Source organism: Rutilus rutilus (assembly GCF_951802725.1).
Source record: "Rutilus rutilus genome assembly, chromosome: 9".
NCBI lineage: Eukaryota > Metazoa > Chordata > Actinopteri > Cypriniformes > Leuciscidae > Rutilus > Rutilus rutilus.
This window is the reverse complement of record NC_140223.1, coordinates 12961137-12988839: the sequence shown is the minus strand read 5'-3', so window position 1 is coordinate 12988839 and position 27703 is coordinate 12961137. Positions and strand designations below refer to the sequence as shown.

The 27703-nt window shown below is 37.4% G+C and overlaps 1 protein-coding gene across 2 annotated transcripts; it reads right to left on the bottom strand.

The window, feature by feature from the left end:
* Positions 1-1970: 1970 nt before the first annotated feature.
* Positions 1971-27319, bottom strand: slc7a1b (solute carrier family 7 member 1b). Of its 2 annotated transcripts, none has more exons than XM_084418068.1 (12): positions 27082-27319; positions 16655-17104; positions 15574-15732; positions 15319-15484; positions 13122-13249; positions 12782-13004; positions 10862-11001; positions 9143-9245; positions 5725-5933; positions 5451-5602; positions 5251-5359; positions 1971-3362 (listed from the first exon to the last, which is right to left on the bottom strand). In XM_084418068.1, the coding sequence occupies exons 2-12, from the start codon at positions 17022-17024 to the stop codon at positions 3220-3222; spliced, it is 1902 nt and encodes a 633-aa protein (XP_084274194.1). In that variant the 5' UTR covers positions 17025-17104; positions 27082-27319; the 3' UTR covers positions 1971-3219. The 2 variants fall into 2 exon arrangements, with proteins under 2 accessions (XP_084274194.1, XP_084274195.1); XM_084418069.1 differs by lacking the exon at positions 27082-27319 and adding an exon at positions 26308-26446.
* Positions 27320-27703: the final 384 nt, after the last annotated feature.

The following is a 27703-nucleotide window of genomic DNA, read 5'->3' as shown; positions in this document are numbered from 1 at the left end:
CAGGATGTAAATACAGGTATGTGCGCTGGCTGAATAAACATAATTTTTATTAATATCTTTCACATCTACTGCAGTCAGATTCACCAGCGTTCACTCAGAAGGAATCACTCACATGACCTGTGCACTTGTAATGACACATCAAGGATGTTAAGAGGCTAAAAGCAGGTTTAAAACTTGCCCCATTGAAGTCAACAGGGTGCAAATTTTAAAAAGAGGATAACTCGGTGTAGGCAACACCGATTTTTGTCGTTGTTCTCTGTACTGACAGCACTCCAAATGTACAAAAAAATGAGCTCAATGTTAAAATTGACCGGAGTTCTCCTTTAAAGTCTCCAGCACGGAAACCAACGTCTCCGGCACGGACATCACCGTCTCCGGCACGGACACCAACGACTCCGGCACGGACACCAACGACTCCGGCACGGACACCAACGACTCCGGCACGGACAATAGCGTCTCCAGAAGAGACACCAACGACTCTGGCATGGACACCAACGTCTCTGGCACGGACACCACCGTTTCCCGAAAGGAAACCACCGTCTCCGGCACGGACACCAACGTCTCTGGCACGGACACCACCGTTTCCCGAAAGGAAACCACCGTCTCCGGCACGGACACCAACGTCTCCGGCACGGACACCAATGTCTCCGGCACGGACACCATGTCTCCGGAACGGATACCACCGTCTCCGGCACGGACAATGCGTCTCCGGCACGGACACCAACGACTAAGGCATGGACACAATCGTCTCCGGCAAGGACACCAACGACTCCGGCTTGGATACCACCGTCTCTGGCACGGACACCAATGTCTCCGGCATGGACACCATTGTCTCCGGCACGGACATGTGGCATGGACACAATCGTCTCTGGCAAGGACACCAAAGTCTCCGGCATGGACACCAACGACTCCGGCATGGATACCACCAATGTCTCCGGCACAAACACCACCCTCCGGCACGGACACCAACGTCTCCGGAACGGACACCACCGTCTCCGGCACGGACACCAACGTCTCCGGCATGGACACCACCGTCTCCAGCAAGGACACCAACGTCTCCGGCATGGACACCACAGTCCCCGCCACGGACACCAACGTTTCCGGCATGGACACCACCGTCTCCAGCAAGGACACCAACGTCTCCGGCACGGAGGCACAAAAGTTTGATTTTCATGATCTCGACATGTGCATTTTAAGGTGTTTGAAGACCAAAAAAAAAAAAAGGACGACAGTAGCTTTAAAAGCATGTCAGTGGGCAGTAGCATAAATGATTTTGTCAAGCAGATGTGAATCAGTTTAAATGTTGCAATGAATGTAAATAGAAATGGCTCATTCTAAGGTAATAAAAACTTAAAGTATTTAAACACCACTGAAAATACAGTTAAATGATATTGGATTTCTGTCAACAGATCCTCCTAAATATTACACAATGCACCTTTTGCTTAAGAGAAGTGGTGCTGCCAACCTCATTGCTTCTTGCACAAGTACATAACACTTTAACATCTAATTAAATATTTTAACATCCTAAAATAAAAATTGTGCACACAGCCACACATACATATTCGTTATCATTTTATTTAAAACATTCTTTAAAAAAAAAGTGCTAGGTTTAGGGTTTTTAAATTTAAGATAATAAAGACTAAAATGTTCCATAGGAAAAGGTTTACCATTGAAGATGATCTTCCAGCTTACCTTGAAAATCTGGGAGTTTAATGTTTAAATGCAAATGTACAAATTTAGTCTTAATTTAATATTCATGCTCTAATTATTCACCATTATACACTACACCAATCTTATAAAATCCAGTCAAGTTTACACCGCTTTAATAGCTATTAGTAGTAGTAGTAGTATAAAACAAAAGGCAGATGGAATTTATTTAAAATTAGTATAATACTAAATAAAGGTTTATAAGCACTCAGTGTTTATGTCTTGGGTTATGAAAGGCAGAAATTAAGATATATAAGAGAAACTTTCTTTACAAACAAGAAAATAATTTATTGCAAGAAAAACAGCAAATATTTACAAGAAATGTACAGTTCCCTTAATTTTTGACATGAAAATGATCAATTACTTACAATACACTGCAGAAAACGTACTGTGACACGCAATGTTTCTGCAAACTGTTCTCTTACATGTTATGGTTTTTAATGCAAAATGTCAACGAGATGATACAGTTTATGGCTGATCCGCTATTCATAATAAAAACAATACCGTTAATCCTCAATTCTTTGGCTTGTTTTTGGTTTTGTACAAATCCACCGACTAAAAACATGGACAAAGTACAATACACAAGTCAAAAAATACTGTACAAAAACATTTCGCCCAATAGCTAACAGAGAATAAACATGCACACAACAGCTGCATAAAAAAAATAAAAAAAGAGGACCAAACAAACCAGCAGTACAACCCATCTGAATGGAGATTTTTCCCAGATCCAAGACTTGGTCTTTTTTTTCCCCACCCAAGTGCTTGGCAACAATCTCATAAAAGTCTGAAAAGTGGCACCAGACTGTGATCAATCATTGGTATCGGCCGCTAAAAGTAATTTTCAGTGCAAGTAGACATCAGCACTGTTAATTATAAAGGGTGGAGAAAGGCACTGGACTGTTAAACTTGTGCAATGACCAGAAACCAACTGGCTTGAATTGTAGCATTAAAAAAAAAATCCTCTCTCATATCGAGAAATCGATTTGACGCACCTTAAGTCAGCTAAATAAATATGTGACAAATTATACAAAGAGTAAAATTAACATAATTATTTTTGTGAAGCTGTGTAATTGTCAGTTGTTTCTTTCTGCTACCTTGCTTTAAAAAAATGTAACCAAGTAAATTTTGTATCGGTGCATCCCAAGAATTCAACATACAAAACGCATAAACTGCGAAACCTATGAGTTTTTCCTCAAGACCCTATTAAAAAGCATGATAGCAACATGCTGCAAAAATAAATAAGTAAAAATGAACCAATCAGACGGAGGAATAACCGACTGTTCTAATAGTGCAGCATACATCCCAAAGTACATCATATAATCAGTAATGCCGTACATCACTTTTTACAACAATGAAATTCAACTGATAAATAGAAATTGTCACTTGTTGTAAAGCTGCTCAAAGGTGCTTTAGACCTACAGTAACACATCAAGAGAGTAGCAGCTTTGTGTTCGAACGTTTTGGTTGTCATAAGTCACGTACATTGGTATAGCGAGTATTTGAAGTGCTTTCTCAAGGGTCACTGCTCTCCCCTGCGTAGCTCAGGAAGGCCTCTTTCTCAGGTGTGTCTGGTTTGACGGGGTCTTCTGTGTTGTTACAGGCCAAGGCTGCCTCTGTGCTGTGCCAGATCCCATAGCTAAAATAAATAACAAAACCTAGAGAGAAACAAAGTCATTAAAGCACAGCAGAAGACCTTGTACTTGTTTTCCGTCTATGGTTAAAGTTTACTGTGATTATTTTTAACAACTATACCCATTTATTTTCTTTTATCGTGTTTTTATTATTCAAGTCGCCCTACACCCCATAAGACTTTCGTTCATCTTCGAAACAAGTGGAGTGTCCCTCCATTGACAGCTACGCAACTACCACTTTGATGCTTCATAAAGTTCATAAAGAGATAGTAAAACTAATCCATATGAATTGAGTGGTTTAGTCAGATTGAAGAGATCTGATTGAACTTAGTCTATCCAACTACCACAGGGGTGGGCAAACTTTTTGGCTCAAGGGCCGCACTTTTTGGCTCAGTGCGTGCCTATTACACGCCATAAAGTGCGTATCATACGCACGCGAAAACTGCGTATCATAAGCACTACAAATACAATTCGTGGTATTCGCACTTTCATGAGATCGGGCTGAGCAAACACATTTACGTTGTGGCAACGTCTGCGCGAAATTCAACAACTGAGAGACGACATTCTGACAATACATTTTTTTATGCAAGATATCCCCCATTTAGCATGTTATGTTTTGAGGTTAATTTTTAATTAGTCAGAATCAGATGTTAGATAATTATAGCCTATACGTTTTAAATATTGTTTATCCTTATTATTATTTAATGGGCCTAACAATAAATTAGAAACAAAACACCTGCAAGTGTACACTTAGAAGAGTAAAAATGACAGAAGGTTACGTTAATTCAACTTTATTAGAACTGCATATGGCAATCAATTTGCACTTCCAAAAGTCATACATTTGTGGAAAAAAACGAAATAAATGAATATACAAATTTATTTTAAGTATAATAAAATAAAACATAAAAAGCAAAGGCAGATCAGAACATTTAATGAACAAAACCGGGTTCCGTACATGGCAGACGGGAGCGTAGTCGAAAGCCGGGCGATAAAGGTCGGTAAACGGAATCAGTCAGGATAAGTTACATCCACAAATCCAGAGGAGCAAAGAAAATAAATAGCAGACAAATCAAAGGAAAAACTAAACAGGTGTGCAAGCGGTTACCAAACATTTTTTTCTCTGTGAGTTTCCATAAAAGGAAAAAACATTAACGTGCAACAAGTCTATGCGCTTAAGTCGCTGTCTGTTTGGTTTCCATGGTGACGCGTCATTGCTTGTTACGTGACACACCGCAGCCACAACAGCGCTGAATGAATGATGATCTGATTTTATGTCATTTTTCATTTTTTACATTTGTTAGCTATGGCATGAAATATCTGATATTGTATGTTTTGGAATGACATGAGGGTGAGTAATTAATGAAAAATTGTTTCATGTTTGGGTGAATAACACTTTAAGACAGAAGATGTCTGCCAAGATGCACTGGATTCTCCATCTTCATTAGTTTAAATTATTAGAACTGTTTAACAAAGAAAGTAAACAGTGTATGAAAAAAAAAGTATTGTAACGTTTGCCTCTCTAATACTAGTAATAGAAAGGCAAACATTATAACAATTTTTAATATACAGTCAGCATTCAGCAAATACTCATTTATATCTTTTCAACAAGTCTTTGAATATCTAATCTAATGTAAAATTAGCACTACCTGGTCTTGGAGAGTATACGGTTAGTAAGTGTTTTCTTCCATTTTATTTGTTTAAAATACTACAATAGGATTAAAGAATGGATAAGCTGCGAAAGCATGAATCAGTTTTCTCAAATCTCAGGTAGTCAAATCCATTCGACCGGATTGCTTTCATTGTGTAAACGCTCATGTGGTCAAATGCGCTCAAAGAGCCACAAAAGACCGCCTGCTGACCTCATGCTTAAACCATCAAGAAACCCATATCAGTCAACCCCTAATGGACTTACCTATGGCCATCCAAATGGCGAAACGCATCCAGGTGCCTCTGTCCAGCTGCATCATCAGGTACACGTTAACAAACATACTGAGGACAGGGAGGAACGGCAGCAGAGGAACCTGGGTACACACATACACCCACCTGTCTTTACAAATCACCATAAGAAGACAGTATAAAAGACTCTGTGTGAACATGCAGGTGTGTATTTACCTTAAAAGACAGCTTAGTTTTGCTCTCAGGCTGCCTCCATATTAACATGGTGATGATGAGGCAAACTACAGCCAAAGTGCCAAGAACCACAAGAGCCCAGACCTGAAATCCACCCTGAACCGCCACGACACAGAACACACACACCAGGACACCTGCAGCAAAAGGAAGGGTATCAGTGTGAAGTCGATTCGCTGTCCGTCTAATTATTTAAAAATAATCAGAACTCAAGACTACTGAAGTAAATGTGTCAGGTATGCATCTGTGTGTGTCTGACCTAATACACTCGTGCAGATGTTGACAGTGAAGCCAGAGAGACGAGAGGGCTCCTTGTTTTTGGGGGACAGAACGTTACGGAAGGTACAGAGATCTTGAGATCCAGGTATGAAACCAGCACTGCTCTCGTTGATGGAATCAGCCTCTGTTTCCTCCTGACAACTGGCTATCTGATAATGGACATTCACACTGGGCTGCTCTGGTTGGTACCTGAGAGAGACAGAGAGAGGGAGAGAGAGAGAGAGAGAGAGAGAGAGAGAGAGAGAGAGAGAGGGAGGGAGGGAGGGAGGGAGGGAGAGAGAGAGAGAGAGAGAGAGAGAGAGAGAGAGAGAGAGAGAGAGAGAGAGAGAGAGAGAGAGAGAGAGAGAGAGAGAGAGAGAGAGAGAGAGAGAGAGAGAGAGAGAGAGAGAGAGAGAGAGAGAGAGAGAGAGAGAGAGAGAGAGAGAGAGAGAGAGAGAGAAAAAATGAATCAGGGTTATTATTGTTACTTAAAATAAATATTAACTGAAATAAAATTTATACAAAAAAACACTTATTTTATGTCAGCTAGTTGTAGTAAACTAAAACAAACAATAAACAATAAAATTACTAAAAGTTTAAAATGACAATGAAAAAAATAAAATAAAATCCAATTCAAAATCTTGAAAACTAAAAAGTACATCAATGATACTATACATAATGAATACATTTATATCAGGGCTGTAACTTTAACATTAACTTAGTGTGATTAAGCAAATAATGCAAAACGATTATCGGATCCATAAAAATGGAGTGCAAAAACAACACTGTGTGTGCAGTGACAGACTCCAGACCCTTACAGCTCATTCAGCCAAACTTACTTCCTAAATGTTTATCCACCTTTTTCCTAACAAGCTTACTGCGGTTTAAACTGTGGGAGGCACTTCCAGTTTAGGGAAGTTCCACTTAAAAAGACTGAAACAAATTATTTTAAATCATAAGGTTGCGCTACAAATAATCCTTATCCGTATGTTTGACTGAATGAGCATGTTCTCATGTTCAGACTTCAAGAGAATAACATAACGCTTGGTATTTTAATGTGATGTGGTATAACCAGAGAAATCTATGGAAAGAGATCTGCATTCTTTTCCTCCTGATAATTGTTTTTTCCTTTTTATTCCGCTGTAACGGTATGAAAAAAGGCAACAAATACAGCACATTTCTGGCCTGCTCTTCCGATTTAATTTCCCGAATGCACTAAGAATCTCTTGTTTTTCTCCCCAAATCAATTCCTCACGTCTCTTTTCAGGTTAGTTTTCACATAGATGCTTTAAAAATCAATACTTATTGTCTGTCAAAGACGGAAATCACTTTGAAATATTATCACTCAATGTTTTGATTAAGGCAACATGTTACATAATACAGGCATTATATATATATATTATATTATATTATATTATATATATATATATATATATATATATATATATATATATATATATGAAGAGTTCAGATGCAAAAACCTCTAAATGCCATCTGAAATTTTCTTCTAGAATGATCATTTTTATCAAGCTCGTATATTTAATTTCAATAATTTCAGTTAAATGGCAATTAATAGGTCATTTTCATTGCCATTTAAGTGAAATTACTGAACTTAAATATACGAGCTTCATAAAAATGATCATTCTAGGAGGAAATTTCAGATGGCATTTAGAGGTTTTTGCATCTGAACTCTTCATATATATATATAAGGGATGCACGATGATATCGGCACAACATCGGTCTCGCCCGATAAAAGCTTTAAATGACCATCATCGGCAGATATGAATATTTCTGCCGATGAGCCTTGTCGATAGGGTGGCGTGTTTCCTATGTGCACGTGACGACCGTGAACGTAGCATGAGCTCCAGCAACTTAAACTTCCAACATGTGGAGGCATTTCAATCATGGGCGTCAGTTAGGGTTGAGATGTGCTGGGGACAGAGACGCATTCACAAGTGCATTTTCAGAAGTGCTGGGTACAATGACGCAGTAATTTTTTTTCTCTTTCGTGCAGGTCATGTTTTGAAAGACGATGTCCTGTAGATTACTAATGTTAACTCTCCAAGTTACTATGCTCTCCACAGAGCATAAAATATTCATTTTATTTTATTTTTCGTGTTCGCATTTATGAGGAAAAACAGTGACAGTTCTCGGTTACGGACGTGAGCGCTCTGAAAGCGGCACTAAAAGAGACTGCTTTAAAACTTCCACAGAGACCTCAAACAGAAAGCACAAAGCCTTTCTAAGTGAATTTCGTTTTGTAGTAATTGTATCTTAATTTTAATCAATGTTTCATCAACCAATTGCCTGGATTTAATAAAAAATAAGTACAGCAGATAATAGATAATAGATATCACGACACGGAGGCGCCGGCGCTCATAAATGAAACGAAACTCAGCATAGCCTACTTGCCTCACAGACCTGAGAAATATATCTATTATCTACAGAACGCTTGAAATCATATTTTTAAACCGAACAATTCAAAACGAAAGAAAACGATGTAATCCGAAATGTGCATTTCTCTCTGGCGCGTTCACTAGCCTACTGCGAAGATCGCGAGTCAGCATCGCCAACTTCATCTTTGCAGCCGACACAGAAAACACTTGTTTATTAATAAACAATTAAAAGGTCTCCTTGCTATATTTGACATATTCATAATCATTACATTTGCGGTTCTTTGTGACAGCTTTTAGTTGCTTTATTGGCAGCGCCACCCTTACATGTTACATGAACGGGTCACCACTGCATCAGCACCGAAAACAGGGGAGCATTTGGTAGACCTGTTCAAGTAGGAGAAGATGTACATTTTTTTATTTGAAAATTTATTTAGATTTATTTTACTCCTAAGGACTGAAGTTTGAAGTCTGAACTTAAAAATCAAATGTGGCACTGGCATATCATTTATTCTCCAAGTGAAATAATTTACCTATTTTTCAGGGGTGAATGTCTGTCTACATTTGTAAAATTATACATTTATGGTAGAATCAAATGTTGTTTTGTTTGTCTTGCGTATTGCCTTATCTACAACACATGAGTGTAATACGGTAAAGGCACAGGAGAGAGACTTGGATTTCTCTTCAGTAAAATTAAAGTGTAAATATATCAGGGGGAAAATGTATATACATCGGTATCGGTATTGGACAAAATGCAATATCGTGCATCCCATATATATATATATATATATATATATATATATATATATATAAAAATTAAATTAAATCAGTGGGTCATGGTCTGCTCTATTAATTTGTTAATAATTTGTTTACACTTTAATTTCCTTTTAATGTTCGATGGTTAAAGGGTGAGTAGAATAATGTCCTCTCGTACCCAGTTTTTGAAAATGCTTATAGCGTTAATAGAGCAAATCTTTTGCTGATTATTTAGTTTAACGGTAGTCACTCCCATAATTCAAAACGTACCTCAAGACTAAGACACAGGCCGCAACAAGCGTGTAAGCCAGAAGAGTGCCAATGGACATGAGATCAACCAGATCTTTCAGATCAAACAGGAACGCCATCACCGCTGTGAAGGGAAGAGGAGTGTTTATTGCAGGATAATGATTCAGCAGTTGTATTAATTATAATAATTATAAGAAGTGTATGCACATTAATACTATTTTGTTAATTTGCTGCTATAAGTTTTGTTTTTGTATTTGTGTTCATATTTATAATGAATTGTAAATATATTCTTGCGGCATATGAAATTTAATAAACAACAAGTCAATAAAAATAGACAATCTCTTAAAATAATTAAGAAATGTAATGGTTACTGAGTTATGATATTTAAAGAGACTTCAACAAACTGAAAATGAACAACACTATTTACTCATTTACTATTTGAGCGCCCAGTAAAATAACATTTGACATTGCATATCCTCTCTTCAGTATTACCACATATCCTGTTAACAGTTGGTCCCTTACTTAAAAAAGCACATCTTGCACTAGAAGTAATAGACAATGATTAGTCTTAATGATTGTATTTGTGTTTCATGTTTAACATGCAATTAAAAGGTTTTAGGTGCCTCCTAGTCCAAAGTGCCTGAAACTGCAGATTAAATGCAGACAAACCAAGGTTCTCAAACAATGTATGATTTCATGTTGTGGTTGGCTCATGTGCAATGCAATGTGCTCTTTTCAGGAAAAAAGACAAAAGACTCTTGTTCCCTTGTGAAAAACATTCACTTAAAGGGATAGTCCATCCAAAAAAAAAAAGAAAAAAAAAAAAAGAAAGAAAAAGTTTTGGTTTCCAAAATCCCACTGTATTTTTTCTATTACAAACATGCTTTAAAATATCTTATTTTTTGTTTCACAGAAAAAAGTCAGTCAAAATGGTATGAGAGTGAGTAAATGATGACAATTTTCATCTTTGGGTAGACTATCCTTTTAAGGGTATTGATCATATATTTAAATTCCTAAAAGGTAAAAATAAAATGTACATTTAAGATACATTTCAGCACTAAATATCAATACAAAAGTTAAGTAAGAGGTTCCAAAATAATATGAAAAATACACTGAAGTACATGTGAGGTATAATTTCTGAGGGTTTGATCATAAATTAAAGGAAAAAGGGACAAATCCTTCTAAACACTGGGTTAATCCTTTTCTCCTCTACTCTTACCGGACAGAAGCCCAGCCACCATGGTGGCGATGATGGGCGTCTTCCTCTCACTGATGCGAGACAGGAAAGTGAAGATCAGACCGTCACTTGCCATGGCAAAGATAATGCGTGGCAGTGGGAACATGGACCCCAGCAGACTACACAAGCAGGGGAGGGAGGATCAGTGGATACATGATCTAAATCTGAACGTCAAAGATGAGCCCGGTTCAGACAATCACAGATGCCTCTCCACTAAAACTTTACATACAGGAGAGCAAAGCTCAGTATACTCCTTATAATTCAGCTCCTCAAATGAAAAATTTACTTTAAATGTATAAAGTTTATACTTCTGGTAATTCCGCTAACTGTTTAATGCCAATGCTGTAATTCTCTGAACATGAAGGCCTGAATAAAGCCTATTTTTAGTTTAGTGGATGAGACGGACATATTTAGTCATGGTGCAGTTTGAGAGGTTGTCGGCCGCATCCCTGTGAGATCTGTAAAGTTGCGAGCGTGTTAGTGGTTTGAATAAGCGTCCTCACCTGCCACTATGCCTGAAGTTATAGTGGCCATTATGGGCGTTTTGGATTTTTCATTGATGTTGGCCAAGAACTTGAAGAGCAGCCCATCTTCAGCCATGGCCCATATTACACGGGGCATTGGGAACATGGAGCCCAACAGACTAGTTCAGGGGAGAGAAACAGATTCAAGCCATGCAATGCAGTTAGCTTGTGCATTTAACATCTACTGAAGCGAATTAGCTTTAACAAGAAAAACAAACAAACACTGGGTTTGCATTTAAAGGGTCATAAAACTCCAAACCACATTTTTTTTAGATCCTACACACCACAAGTTTGGGGTCGCAAAAGATTTCCCATTTTAAATACATGCTGTTTTTTTTTTTAACTTTCTATTCAAAGAATCTTGAAAACGTATATTACGTATATATAACGAAATATTAAGCATCACAGTTTTCAAAAATGATAAGAAATGTTTCTTGAGCAGCAAATCAGCATTCTAGACTGATTTCTGAAGGATCATGTGACACTGAAGACTGGAGTAATGATGCTAAAATTCAGCTTTGCCGTCAAAGGAACAAATTATTTTCATAGAAAAGTTATTTTAAATTGTAATACTCTCTCACAATATTACTGTTTTACTGTATATTAAATAATGCACCCTTGATGAGCACAATACTTCTAAACATAAAATCTTAACAATGCATGTTTTCACATGATGTAAGACAATGGGTCGCATTTATTAACTGTGAGTATGCACAAATGTGTGCGTGAAATCTGCGTACAAACGTTGTCATGAACAAACAATGTTTCATCAATAACTATTTTTTACGGGACACTTTGTAGGAGGGGTTTCATGACACTTTAAAGCATTTGAAACAATATGTAAATCATATTAAAATGAAACATTACAATTACTTCAGGACACTGCAGCTGAATTAACTTAGGAGTAAATAAATAAAGTTCTAGAGATCGACCGATATATCGCTTTTGCCGATTCACTGGCACCACTAACCGATTTCTGGAATGATGGTTAATCGACACCGATAGTTTTTCCTGGTTGCGTCTGTTGCAGAAGCAGCTTAGAAGGGTCCGCTGTCATTACACAGTATGAGAGTGGCCTCTAGAGGCAAAATAAAAACTATAACTGACACCTTGTGATGCTTTGCGGTAGTAGTACCTCAAGCAATTAGAAAAATGGGACAAAAATACAAGCTAATCTGAAACAAATGTTTAAATGTTACCGTCTATTTGCATTAGTTTCTATCCAGCTGGGCACGTTTATGCATTCGTTAGCCTAAAGCTAGTTATGTGAGAACGGCGGTTCTATGGGGGTGCAAGATGATGCTAAGCACCCTCAAATGAAAGCAAGAGCACCCTCAGTTGATACTGTAATAATATCATATTGGCTAAACGTATGATATAGCAATGGATGGAACAAAAATATGATGTGTCAAACTAGATTTGGCTGAATAATAGATTCATAGAAAAATATTAGTTTTAATTCAGCATCTGTTTTAAAATTGGTTAATTAATTGGTTATCGTAGGTACTGACCAACTTCGTTATCGGTATTTGTAAAATCTAATATCGGTCGACCTCTATTAAGTTCCACACAGCTTTAAGCCTGACAGTTGAGGTATTAAAAAGGTCATGTCATGGAGAGCAAAAACAAACTTACTCCTCAATTCAAAACTACTTAAGACCCCTTTAAATTATTGAAATTATTATCAGTATGATTTTTGTGCATGTGTATTTGTAGACATTTGTGCCAATGGAGTTTTGCAAAGGTTTCCAGCCATTATTTTCACAATCCTGTGTGGTGCCAATAGTGGCACAGAAATGACAAACTGCTGTTTTAAAACAAATAATGCTATGCAAATACACACACAAAAATACTGACAGCATGGGGTCTTGTGTTAGATAACGTTTGTTTAGCTCCTACCTGGTGGATAAAGCACAAAGTGAACCAACAGCTACTGCGTACGTCGCCCCTTCCCAGCCCACATATTTGAAGGCCACAGGCAGAGGGCTGTTCTTATCCAGCATGTAGTACGGCATCATCAACGTGAGGGCGGCAGATACGCCGAAGTAAGCGACGAAACAGATGAGAAGTGATGCTACAATGCCAATGGGTATCGCCCTCTGAGGATTCTTCACCTCCTCGCCTGAAATGCAGAGAAGCAGAAAAGAAAAGGGCTTTATTTCGACAGACAGTAACAATCTGACAATCTGTCTTAGAGCAGACTCTAAATAGTTTTTGTCATGCAAAATTAACAACGTACCTGTTGTAGCGATACAATCAAAGCCAACAAAAGCGTAGAAACAGGTCGCAGCACCAGACAGGACTCCAGAGAAGCCGAACGGCATGAAACCACCAACACCCAGACTATCTGGCAGCGGCTCGGATGAACTGAAAACACAAACAAGGACTAGGCTATTGCATCTCCGTCAAACAAAGACAATAAAGTTAAAAAATTCATTTAAATTAGATAAAAATGTAAAAGACTGTAAAACAATAATTTTCTTTATAATATGCAGACTCGATCGTCTGGTTAAATGACAGACTTCTCTCTGGTGACGCATCCCGACTTTTCCAATAAAAAATGATCCCTGCAAGCTCACGTTCTCATCTGCCTCCATTTTTTAGTGCAATGCCCATACTGTGATATTTTGGCTTTTTATATTAGGGATTGGCATTTCAAGCAAAAATAATATTCGATGATCGCTGGGAATTATTTGATTAATATTAGAAAAATCGCACCCCTTCCCACATGCTCACCGGTAAACCGGTCAAATCCCGCTCCGACATCAAATTTCTCTGTACTGTACTATACGTGTTAGTCATTAAAGAAAACGCATTTAGATTCATATTTATGTTTAAATAATATAATGTTATTTTTTTTTATTTCATCTATGTTGATTATATAAAAAGTGAACAGCATGAGTAAGATTGGATTTTTCAAGGACGAAATAAATACAACTTGGCTACCTATACAGTAGAAAAAGGCTGTTGTCTTCAACACCCATAATGCACTGGGCATGTTGCCATCCAAGGCCACTCCCACCAGTCTACTATTGATACGCTTGACCAGAGTAAAATACCGCCTTGCTTTAGTAGGAAATACTCCTTAGCAAACTTTTTGGTTATTTTCGGTCTCCAGTGAAGGATTCAGCATGTTGTAGGCGGAGGCTAAAGGCTGCAAAGAATTGTAAATACAGAGAGAACGGCACAACAGACAATGACCACGAACACAGTGTTTAGGCCAAAAGGAGGGGAAAAAGTGTCGTTCTCTCAGTTCCGCCCGAATAAAAACAGTCGAGTACAGAAGTTGTTGTCATAAGTGTCTCATTTTTATCATAATGCTGTTTAACACTTTAAAACCGGATGTGTCGTCGACGACACAGCCAACCAAGCTGTATTCATGTCACTGTAACTCTTCAACCTTTTACACTATCAAAATAATTCAAATAGTTCCTGAAAGTAAACATCGTGCGCTTTTCGCCAATATACGGCTTATTACGGTAATGTCATGCTTTCCGTCTGCAAATGACAGCCGCGCGGGATGGAAGGATTTGAACAGAGAGATACGACGCGCGGCAGGTTAGAGTGTTTTGGATTGCATAAAATAATAAAAGAAACAAACAAATACATGGCGAAAGAAGTGTTAGACAGCAGAAGAGGGGATTGGGATGATTTTTTATGTAATTTGGGAGGCGGATGGCCGTTACTCTTTCACGCATCTAAGCATGTAGTGTGTGCATGTGTATGTGTGCGTGCCTATGAATGCGTGCATTTGTATGTGTGCGTGTATGAAAAAAAGTGTCCTAAATGAAAACTGTGCAACCCAATGTAACAAACAAGACTTGTATATATGTATTATAGTTCATTTTACAACTTTAAAGTGTTAGTTTCTTTCGTTCATGATTTTTTCTGTTTTTTTCTAAATAAAAATCAGTAAATTTATTCTCGTTTTTTTTATTTTTGTCTATTTAAATTCTATTTACAAACTCACCACACACAATAATGGTCAATAACTGTAATTTGTTGAAAGCTTATCTTTTTCTGAAAAAGATGACACCTTGCACATGAAGATAGCACATTGTTTTAGAATTATGTGAAAAACACCTATTTTAGCTTCAGGTTCTAAAGGGTTAAAGAGTAAACAAAGTACAATACAATTTCAGTGATTAACCTACCCTAAGAATTACTGTTCTTTTAATAACCTCTTTGTCGATCCGACTGTTCTTTTCGATAATCCATTACTTTTAGATGTACATTACAATACGGAATAAAAAAATTAAATAAATAAAAAATCTGTCACTACTCTGTTTCAGCAACTCAACATGACTTTCAGCTAAATATAAAACAGATTTGATTTTGATCTGAAATAAAAGTCACGTTCTAAAACAAAATTCAGATTCCACAAAATATACTGTGTTTGTAGAGCTGTATTAAAAAACAAACAAACAGTTCATTACTTCGAGGAGGATGTTTGGTTGAGGATCTCTTCAGGATCCAGGTTCCAGTTTTTGACGGTTCCCTTGATGAGGCCCGACACCACCACAAACATTAGCACCAGAACATTGACGCAGGTGAACACCTTATTAATCATAGCGGACTCCTTCACCCCAACCGCCAACAAACCTGCAGAACAGCCACAAGACATTTATTTGTTTGAACATAAAGTGCTATAAACTGGTATTGTTATGAAATGTGACTCCTCAATGGCTTGCCTGTTAGCGTGAGGATGATGAGCACTGCAAACACGTCCGGATACTCTGCTAGCACGCCCGGGGCGTTCATATTCATGTGTAGCTTGCAGAAGTCCTCGATATGTTTCCCAATGAGCTCATCAAAGGTCGCACTCCATGCTCGAGCAACACTGGATGTTCCTGAAAGAGGGAACATTATATTTGCGGTCAGGTGATATGTTAAAACTAGGGCTGCACGATAAATCGAAAGCTGCGAGTTAGTTAAATAAGTATATGCGCTACTGGTTTCAAAGTGAAGCGTGGCATTTAGACACCTGATATCATGAGCTGCATGAGTGTAGATAAAAACAGAGCTTCACTCTGAAAGTGGCTTTACAAATCAAAAGAAAAGCTTGATCGGTTACTGTTTGAAAATGAATAAATTAAGATGTGCTAGTATTGTAATTATACAGTAAAAATTTGTTTATTTTACAGTACAATAGTGTTTTTCAAATATATTTCTTATTTTGATAGATTTTTTTTATAAATCACAATAAATGTGCAATATTTGAGTCATATTGAATTCAAATGAAAACTTAAGTAGATTTTTTAATTTAACACTACAAAAAAAGAAAAAAATTTGGTGCAGGATGTGATTTGAAACCATTTTCACTCAGATTGCAAGTAAATTTCACAAACAATTACAAAGAAACAGCAAGCAACACATTGAGTTAAACATATTTATAAACAATTTCTGAAGTAAAAATTGTTATTAAGACTGATATTGTCTTGTGAAGCATACTCCAATAATCTTTATTTACAACTTCAAAAATATTTTTATTACAGAGAAGTTTTTCCTAAATCATTCAGTCCTAAAAGGATTTAAAAAGTAATTTTAAATAGAAACTCCCTGACAAAAATCACCCCACTCCTTCTAGAATGATTCATTCTGAAAAATATAGATATTAAAGTAATCTGGTGAAAATTCCTGTATTTTGTTATATTGCAGAAAAGCTAAATATTGCAAAGCCAGTTTTTTTCCAAATACTGTGCATCCATATAGTTATAACTGAATGATTTCAAGTAGCAGTAATGGAGCCTAGGCTATCTGAAGCATTCTCACCAATGATATAAGACAGGATGAGGTTCCAGCCGGTGATGAAGGCCCACAGCTCGCCCACCGTCACATAGCTGTACAGATACGCCGAGCCCGTCCTGGGTACACGTGCTCCGAACTCAGCGTAACACAGTCCTGCCATGACCGAGGCCAATGCTGCAATCAGAAAGGACAGGACGATCGCCGGACCGGCGTTTTGCCGCGCCACGGCCCCAGCCAGCACATAGACGCCAGCGCCCAACGTGCTGCCCACTCCGAGTGCCACCAGGTCAAAGGTGTTGAGGCATCGGGAAAGCCGGGACTCTTCTGTGCTGCAGTCGACCACCTTCACCCGCAGAAGCTGCTTTCCAAATACTTTTAGGTGGGCAAGGACCATATTGATTTCTCTAAACACTCAGACACACACAAGCACACACACACACACAGGGACGAGCTCTTCACTGTAGTGCCAATGACCTGGAAAAACAAAAGACAGAGTGAGCGCGATTATTATTCTGATATACAGTCAATTAAAGTCAAGGATATTAACATACCACATTTTCAAATGTTCAAGTTTGCACAATTGTTTAGATAGTTACAAATTAGTTTTATTTTAAAGATACATTTGTATTTAGTTTTAATATATTTTAGTTTTAGTAACTAGAATTTAGCAATTACACTCTTTACTGTACCATTTATTTGTGTGTTATAGCCAATCAATAACCATTGTTAAAATGCTCCACTTTTTTTGAATAAATATAATAATAAATGTTACAAGTAAATTTAGGCATCACAACACAATAATATACAGTATTAAAATGGAAATGCATTTTAACATTGGCTAAAGATTACATTATACTGTGTTATTAAATTATTGTTTTTACAGATTAATTTAAGCAAGCATAGATGAAAGCAATGGTAATCTAAAAGTTCAATTGAGCCACCAATATTATTATAATATTACAACATTATTAGTTTATATATATATACACATATACATACACACACACACAACAAATTCATGTAAAACAATCATATAGCCATTTTTATGCAGATTGCAGCACTCAATTTAATCAATTAAAAATCATTCACTAAATCATTCTAGCTTTAACTGTAACAAATCAAAATAGTTTTTACAAACAATTCTAAGATAAACTGTTGCATTCAATTACATGCGACAATTCAAAATCATTTGTTAGACCTTTATTATTCAATGTATCGGTCTCCATCAGCGATACCTCCTCCCCCCGTATTAACTTTATTTCAGTTTACAGTAACTTTCCTAAATATCTTTGTTTTATGGCATCAATAGCTATAAAAAAATATTCAAATGAAGTGCGATAGGAGTCTTATTAAATGATGCAATCAGCAAGATCCTGACATACAGTAAGCTTCCCTGGGAGAGTCACAAGAGTGATGATATGTGAGCCTGGTACTACAACCTGCATGATTCTCTTACTCATCGTTACTGTAATAGCTGTGAGCCAAAAGCAGACTGGAGTTAAGCCGAGGTATCTCTCGAACCTTACAGTAGGATCTTTTTATAAACACACAAGTGTGGCACTAACGTCAGTGATCATATTCAAGCAAGTCACAATGTAATAAATAAATATACTGTACAGCAATAAACATGAACGTGAGCTTATATTCCCTTTTCCAGTTTCTCCAGCTCAAGTAACAGGACACCCTATTTCATCAGCGATCATTTTTTTTATATTTTGGTCATTCTTACAAAACATGTCTATGTTAAATATCAATAAAAAATAAATAAAAAAAAAGTATATTTTTTATAATAAAATAATTAATACATATTTTGCAGAAGGAAAACTAAGAATAATTTGTACAAGAGATTCTTTTTTTGCAACACGAGACGACTTTTTTTAATCTTAAAAGCTTAAAAACACAATTCATTCATTTTTTTCTTTTGATTTAAAGGTGAAATGTGTCACTGACATGTTCTTGACTGGTTGCATCAGATCCATCCATCGGTAATCACGGCTAAAACACAAACTCTAACTCACAATATTCCCTTCATGTTTGATTACAGAAAGAAAAGACATCAAAAGATAATTTAGTCTGAAATAACCATATTAAATTTGAGTCCCCCTGAAGGCCACTGTTGAAACACTAAAGCATTTAAAATAAATTAGTGCCATTGAATCATTTAGTGAGCAAAACCAATAATGGAGTCATGGGAAACTCAAATAAGATAAACGGCAAGACAACACATCCACCGAGACCGTTAATCAGAGCGAAGTTTCAAATCCTTTTCTTACCAACTCAAAATCAGAGCAAGGAAATCCCCAGAATACAAATAAAGTCCTGTGAAATTCTTTTCTGAGCTCTGGCTTGAGTTCAGCACCTCCTCCAGGTATCAAACACAATGAGGATTTGTAAAGTAAAACCTTTGATGGAGCCTTTGTCCTCTCTCAACTCATAATAAATACAAGCAAGGGGAGGCGTTCAAACCCTGTGTCCGCCTGTAGCACGAGTCGCATGCCTTTGTGGCAACTAACTCATTCAAAGCTCTGGACACAAATAGCACACCGTGAGGGTCAAGTGAAGACCGGCAGCTGCTTCTGCATTCACTCCATCAGATCTCTTGACTCTTGTTTCTGTCCGTCACTGCCTGTAAAACACCTCTGACACTTAGCTACATAACATCAAATCTGCTCTAGATGTTTCAACCTTTAAAGGCAGGGTAGGTAGGATTTATTAAAAATTAAAGATCCAAATTTGTTAAAACTTTCTATATATATCAATACATAATTAAAATGTAAGAACTCTGAAAAAAAGAGTATAAAAATCAAGTGACTCTAGACCGTTTAATCTGTATTAAACACAGCTCATTATTTCGATTCGGGACGAATCAAAGGATTGGCTTAGGCGACTGTCACTCTCTCGCAACCATGGCAACCACCCTTTTGCCACACAGCACCTGCCCACTTGCGCGCGACCGTTTGATTTGAGGAGTGCGAGAGGCACGGAACCTGATCACACCTCCGTCCAGTAGATGGCGGTAATGCACTATGTTTGCAAGCTTCCAATAAAATCTATCGAAGAAGAAGAAGAAGGCACTGAACCTAGGAATACCAAAACAATGGCAGAGAAAGAGCAATCTAAATTTACAGTACCGGCATATGCAGTTAGTGAAGGCAAACCAGGCAAAAAAATGCCCCTTCCCCTCCGCTTGTCTCAGGTAAATAATGCGTCCTCTAGCTCAGCGGTCGGAGTCGCGCGTTCATGTGTTTTGGGGGCGTGGCTTTGGAAGAAGCACAGAAATGAGGGGGTGGAGTGAATGGAAATAATGAGATGTCTTTAAAACAGTCGTGAGAGGTCTACAGACACTCGATTTTGATACTTTCTTTTTCAGAGTACTTACATTTTAATTATGTATTGATATGTACATAAAGTTTAAACAAATTTGAAAAATAAAATTTTTAGACCATTTCTACCTACCCTGCCTTTAAATGACATTTCATATTTATGTCATACTCATGCCACTTCATTCCCGTATGACTGTGGTGTAAAAAAAAAGAAAAAAAAAGTGTGTTTTGAAAATGTTCACGCTGCTCTAGACCTTGTGTAGCCCCGCCCCTTTTCAGCGCTGCGCTCGTTGTCTTTTGACTTCCGGCCTGTATTTTCACAGCGATCTTGCGTATTTATGAATGAACGGCTCGTTTTAAAATCTTCCCAGTCTACTGACGTTTGTTAAGACATCTGCTTTAAACATTACAATCCTCATGATAACTTTCGTTAACTTTACATTAAGTAAATCCACTTCAAAATCGAATTACTCCTGGACAGCAATGCCATAGGAATATACAGAGCGACTGCAAAAACGGAAGTTCAAAAACAATATTCTAAAGATGGTTGTGCCCTCGGATGTACACTCAAATTCAGAGAGGATTGTGGGTAAAAGTAGTGAACGAATGTAGGGAATGATGTCGTTCACTCAGAATTCGGACACCACTACAAAATGGCCGACACCCTAAATAGTGCGCTATATAGTGGATAGGGAGCGATTTCAGACACAGCTAAGATAGATTAAATGAAAATAACAGAAACTTTTCTAAAGACAATCAAAGATATATTCATATAAAAACACCCGCACCACATTTTTACTTTGAAACTTTACTCAACGATGTCAAAGCCTTTTGTAAAATCTATTTGTGGCGGGCAGTGTTAATATTGTGAATCAATGTATGGGAAAAACTATGTTTTAAAAAAAAATTATGGTTTAACCAATCCATCTTCACCGTCACGCTTAGTAACACATACAGCTGTGCCCTCACCACAGTGCAACAGTGAAAAGTTTCAACCTCTCAAACAGTGTTGCGGCACACCGCGGCGTTCCCAATGTTAAATCATTATTGCAGTATAATAATAAAACGAATAACATAACAAAAATAAAAAACGGTATATCCGGTATGAACCGGTATACTGCCGAGCGCTACTTTCAACCTGGAAGAACGAAATTGCTCTGAAAAACGCAGGAATAACCCATTTCCGCTTATTGGTCAAATGTTTGAGTGCTTTTAGTGTTTTCAACCTGTATTCATATCTCAAAAAATATGTTTGGGGGTTTCACGATGACCCTTTAAAAACTGCTGCAGCACAGATCAGCAGCAGGAGTCAGATTTAATTAATTTCATCTAAAAGATTTAAAGAGAAGCTGACTGACAAGACGATGGCGGAAGATTTGATTTCAAAGTGAAATGTAAAAGTGCCTATTTGGCAATATTCAGCTTCTGTGTAAACACGGAAAGACAAAAAATTAAATACAATAAATATATAAATTTGTTGTTGTTTTGTCTTATTTTATATCCTTTGAAGTCACCTTGGATCTTCTGAACACATTCTCAATGAATGCCAGTCGACTTTAACATTCATGTACTTGGGCTGTTTATTTGGAGAGAGAGTAATAGAACAAAGCCTGCTTATTATACAGCCTAATGCTGCTGTGTGGCAACATGATTGCACAAGGTATACTGAGAAATCTGCCATTCATAGCCTTGAAGAGTAATGATGAGCACACCCATATCCACTTTAAACGGCCATAGCAAAGCGAGCGCAGGCACGGAAACTCGTGCTTCTGTCAAGCGGTGTAAATCCAGTTTGTGGGCTGGTAGAGGGCCTTGCCCCATGTTCCACCAATCACAGATCACCAGCAGAAACGGGAGGCATCTGAACACATCAGCTGGTCACATTGTGTTCACACGCGTAGTTGTGTTCACACTCTTCAGTAAGGTCACAATGCCCAGGTCAGGTGACTTTGACTTTTTCTCCATTCTGTCACCTGAGTTTTGGTTCCTTGCCACTGTTGCCTTGGCTTTTGGCTTGCTTAGTTGGTGACATTTAATATTCAACAATATTATTGATCTGCCTTACTTAAGGTGGACGATGACGCAATTTTCTTCTAGAAACAAACTTTGTTGTATTATCTTTTCATGTTATCACTGTGAAGCTGCTTTGATACATGTATTGTAAAAAGCGCTATTATATGAATAAAGGTGACTTGACTTGACTTTCTGTTGAGATGATCTGATTAGGTCAGAGCCATAATGAGGAATCTGAATCTGTACTTGGGAATAAATATATATGTGAATAAAAAACTAAATTCATATAAAGCAATCAAGTCTCTTCAGAAAATTTGGACTAAACTGCTTGATTCGTATTTTTTTCAGGATTTTTGTTTTAAAATAAGAATATTTTGTAACATTATAAAAGTCGTTACTATCACATTTGCTCAATTTAATAAATCAATACTGAATAATCCCTCAAACAAATGCAGCATTTGGGAGCATAAGAGATCATAATGCATGATGAGAGCATAATCTCTCAGCAACACATTTTTTGTTTGTTTCATCTATTTCAAATTTAATGCACAAACATATGGAGGCAAAGCACCCGACCCAAAATGAAATGGAGAGCTTTAAAGGAACACTCCACCGTTTTTTGAAACAGGGCTTATTCACCATCTTTCCTACATTTAGATAGGTGGGCAAACGCATTTTTGTCTCAGTGCATGCATTGTTTTAGTTTGGAAGCGCCACCGCTAGCTTAGCTTAGCACAATGAATGGAATCCTTTGTTGCCAGCTAGCATGTCCTGAGTAAAAGTGATAAAAATAAAAAATAAAAAAAACGAATTACTTCTTGTGGCCTGCGTATTCACAACGAGTACAAATAGCAAAGCAGATTTAGACTAGGCGATTTCCTAGGCAGATATTGACATGGGACTATATTGGGGGGGGAGCACAGGCAAAGCACTGCTACTTGGGCGCAGAGATATCACACAACACCTAAAATCCCCCAACTTCCGTCAACATACCAGCGTGAATAGTAGCTGTTTAAGTTTAATAATGCACAGTTCAGTTGCACACCTAGCTGTGGATTATCCTGCTTATTCCATCAGTGTTCACAAATTAAAGCTCTTATTTATGTCTGCAGCACAAAATTTGAATGGATGGATAAAGATTACATGTAAGATTACATTTAGTTGAATGAATTTTAATAATAATAAAAATTTTTTAAAAGAGCGTGTGAATTACCTGCGTCTGGTGCTGCATCTTTCTAAGTGAAGAAGTGAATTGAATTTCTTGCGACAGCACGGACAATTTATGTGCTCCTGAATGTTTCTGAGCATGCAAGAGATGTGATATAGTAAAGGTAGTGCATTAATATACAACGTGATTAAACTGCCGGGAACTACCTGTGAATTCAATATTTTTATTCCACACCCTTATGGACATCAAGCCCAATCAAACAGCATATTATCCAGGCCTGCCAACACCCCACACCTTGATACACACAGTCCAATAATCGTGTTTTAACTGTCTTGATGCTAACATTAAATTTGTCTCCTGAAATCTGAAGGGCATTAACGATGAAAAACAAACCAACTCACGGAGAAGTGAAACCACAGACATCCTCAAAACAAAAGCGTCATGATGGGTGATTTATTGAAGCAACCCAAAAAGATTTCTGGAACTGAACACCTGTCACTCCATATATACTCATGCCAAATTCCTATCTGCAGATCTGACCGTTTCACTGTCCAAACAAAAACTCGGTCATGACAGTTTAACTTGACGTGCCCTGAAAAGCAAACACATAGTCCACCACCCTTCAACTCTAGAGACACCTTCTCTGTCAATGTCTTCTGACTGATGCCTGTGTCAATATGATGAACATAACCACAAATTAATCAAATTGACAAGCTTGAAATCAAACCTGACCCTGTAATTGTCACACACACAACATTCTGCATTTTCCCAATGGGCAACGCTCATACACACCCAAATCAGTTCAAAATAAAGCATAGAATAACTTATGTAATAATCACGGAGTACATTGAAACAGTTTGGAATATTTTAGCTCTGATAAACATTTCACCACATTGGGCCTCATTCATCTGAAACGAGCACAGAAATCATCTTACGACAGGGTTCACGTGTGATTTAAATTTTATGAAACAAAGAGAAACTGATCCTACTCCAAAAATGCCCGTTCACCTCGCAATTAGGGCAGCACAATATATCGAAATATCGCAAATGTATGTATCGCGATATGCATATTGCAACAGCTTGCAATAACTGGGGTCATGAACTAAAGAATAAACAAATTTGGATCAGGTTCGATTTTCTGCGTTCTCGCATCCGTAGCAAGCATTTTGAATGGTGTTTTGACAATTCAGAGCCACCGAATCACGAATACGAAAAACGCATGCGAAAATTTCGGACTCAGTGTGCAAGGACCTTTATGCTACAGTAAACCACTGCTGTTCACTTTCAGAAGCTGTAGGAATGTTTTCTTGTCACAAAAAGAATGTGAACCACGTATGTAGGTTATATCATTTTAAATATATTTCAAAGCTAATTTAAGTTTATTTTACACACTTTAAGCATTATCGTATCGCGTATCGAATATCGCATTATTTAATGACTAATTGCAAACGATTACATTAATTTATATGCATATTAAATAGCCTGGTAAATAAAACGAAACACTTTCAAAACACTATAAACACTACAGCCTAAGCTATTTTCCCCTCACTTCACAACAACTCCTTTAAATGTAACGGCATTCAGAACAGAACAAGAATAAAAAATAATTAGTTATGAATTATATATTAAAGGTATAGCGGAGGATTTTCTTTTTTCAGGGTGGATCATCAAGACTATTGGTCCTCCTAAGTGTCAATCATTCTGGTGATATGTTTATGTAAGGCCGTCGTACGTGCTCGTGCACACGATTCACACGATGGCGTGCGCTCAAAACACAGGTTGGGCTTCCTACTGATGCCTCAGTCGCGAAGTCTCTACTTGACAGGTAAAGTTTGGCATGCTATTTGGAGAAATCCATTTAAAATCACTGCTAGTAAAAGTTAATGTAAGCTATGATTAGCTCGTGCATGCTCTCTCGTGCACACGTTTAATAGGCGTTCCCTCTCGGGAGCAGGTAGAGTGTTGCGCATGTGCATTTTTTCAAAAAGTGGAGAGGGCGGTTCTTTTCTAAAATTCGGGAAAATCCTCCACTATACCTTTAAACTATAAAATATAACAAACACGTGTTTGTTTCATAAATGAGGCCCATTGTGTGGATTTCTGCAGAATTTATTTAATTCTTGATAATATAAACCTTAATTTTACAACTCTGCTGAATTCAATACAACTTGTACCTTCCTCAAATACAATATTCAAACACTGTGTGTCGTGTGTTTTCTGGGGTAGACTAGGGCACAGTCACCTTGACCCTTCATATTTGCAGTTGTTCATGGCTGCGTTTGAGGACACAGAGGAAAGAGGTGTCATTCTTTTCCATGAATCTGTTCAAATTGTGTTTAAAAAACGATTTAAACTGATTCAATGCATCATCGCACAAATATACTCACAATGCGTAACATCTTTTATGTATTACTTTGTAAAAATCTTGACTACTTTTTACGATTTAAGCGACAAAGTGGTAGTAGGTACAGGTAGTAGTACAAAGTTGCGTAGCTGTCAATATAAGGACAGAAAGTGCTCTGATTTCATTACAAATATCTTAACTTGTGTTCCTAAGATGAACGATGAGTGCGAGTAATTGATGACAGAATTTTCATTTTTGGGTGAACTAACCTTTAAGTAAATTTTACATGTAAAATTAATTATTCCATAAGCTGTTCACAGAGAGCGGCATGGATGATAGCATGAATGTTTCTGAAAAAAAAAAGAGAACTTCCTCTTGACCTAATTTCTGATACAGATATGAGGATCCATATTTACACTATTACTGCAGTTAGAAAGGCAACACTTGAATAACTTTAAGCAATAAATCATTACCAAGCGTTAATATAATGCAATCTGCAGATCAGCTGTAGTACATTCAAACATGAATAGGCTTAAAGCTGGAAATATTGCTCACTGCTTGAATAAAGCATGAGAAATGTCACATTTTACAATGTTATTAAAGGCACAGCTAATGTCACACTACATGCGTAGTGGTCAGTAAATAGTTTTGTATTTTGCATGGGACTCTGGCATAATGTTGTTATATTGTGTATTAAATTCATATACATGAACATTAGTATTATGAATACTGTCTGTCTGGGAATCATCTCCATAGTTTGCTATTGAATGAACTAAAATATATCTTCATGTTCAATTTACGTATGAAACAAAACGTAAACAACGTTTACCACAAACAGCTCTTGTTTTCTTCGCATCTGCACAACTCAAGAGAATGGCTCTTTTCTTCTTCAGAAAGATAAATGTTGCAGAAAGACGACGATTGTGCATGTATTAGTAGCTACTAGCAAAACAAATCTCCCGCATTTTCAAACGTCATAAAAAAAAGCGTCATCATTACTCGCCCCAAACAAGCAAAACATGCGGATTGTCCGGGCGCACGTGGCTTCTCCGTGTCAGAAGTTCAATTCGTTTAAAGATTTTTTATTTTTGTTTGTCTTCTTGTCTTTTAATAAAAAGAATTCCAAGTTTTAAATGTCGAGAGATTTGACACACGTGCCTCTGAATTCTAAAAAATATTTCTTCAAAGAATGCATTGAACCTAAAATCCGGGCGGGAACTCGGTTAGCTACAAATCTGATGGATACAGCATTGCATTTTCATTGTTCATTGGGTTTTGTTTGAGCTTTGGTTAATGCCAGAGTACAATGAATTATAGCGCGCTTTATAAACGGACATGCACGCGCTTTTCACACATGTCAACCCCAAAGATGTTTAATTCTGCATTATACAGAATTCCTGCGTTATCTCGTCACCTTGCATTGTGAAATGTTGCGTCAGCCCTTAAATGGAGAGCACACCATGTGCATCGCAGACATGCCGCAAGAAGGTTAACAGTCTCAATCAAAAATTCGTTCAAAGTATCAAAAAGTATGCTACACGTAGAAGAGGATAAATGAGCAAATCAAAAACAGTTGTTTTACATCCACGTGCTTCATTCTTACCTAGTAAGGGGACTCCCAAAAGCAATTCCCTCCGCGACCCCGGAACTGACACCTTCGATACGGCGAAAAATAAACATAAAACCTGTGCTATTTACAATAAAAAATACCCCTTTAACCTTGGGTATAACCCCACCCGTGTGGTATCATTGGCCGAGTGTCTCTAACATCCTCCCGTGAGCCGAGCCAAGCAGCTTAGCCAACACCCAAAGCGAGAAGAAGACGTGCCACTGTGGTCGACTGTGATGCGTGCATCATTTGCATATTCAAAGTGTTTCTGATCATGCAAGTTTTAGTTAAAAGCCCTATGCTGTATCATATTAGATTCGCACATTTCTAAGGCTTCTAAATTATAGCTACATCTTTTTTTTTTCTTTTTTTTTTTTAGAAAAAAATCATGTTAAAGGGATAGTTCACCCAAAAATGTTAATTCTGTCATCATTTACTCACCCTCATGTCCTTCCAAGCCTGTATTACTTTCTTTCTTCTGTTGAACACTAAAGAAGATATTTTAAAGAATGTTGGTAACAGACAGTTGACGGTAACCATTGACTACCATACAGGAGTGGCTATGATCAACTTTTTGATTACCAACATTCTTTAAAATATATTTTGTGCTCAACAG

Bases quoted from the DNA above. Each gene is read 5' to 3' on its own strand.
- slc7a1b (XM_084418068.1), bottom strand. From the start codon at position 17,024: ATGGTCCTTGCCCACCTAAAAGTATTTGGAAAGCAGCTTCTGCGGGTG. The intron at 13,005-13,121 runs GTACGTTGTTAA...TCTGCATTTCAG, and splicing joins TGATTGTATCGCTACAACAG to GCGAGGAGGTGAAGAATCCT. The intron at 5,934-9,142 runs GTACGTTTTGAA...TGTCTCTCTCAG, and splicing joins GCCTGTGTCTTAGTCTTGAG to GTACCAACCAGAGCAGCCCA.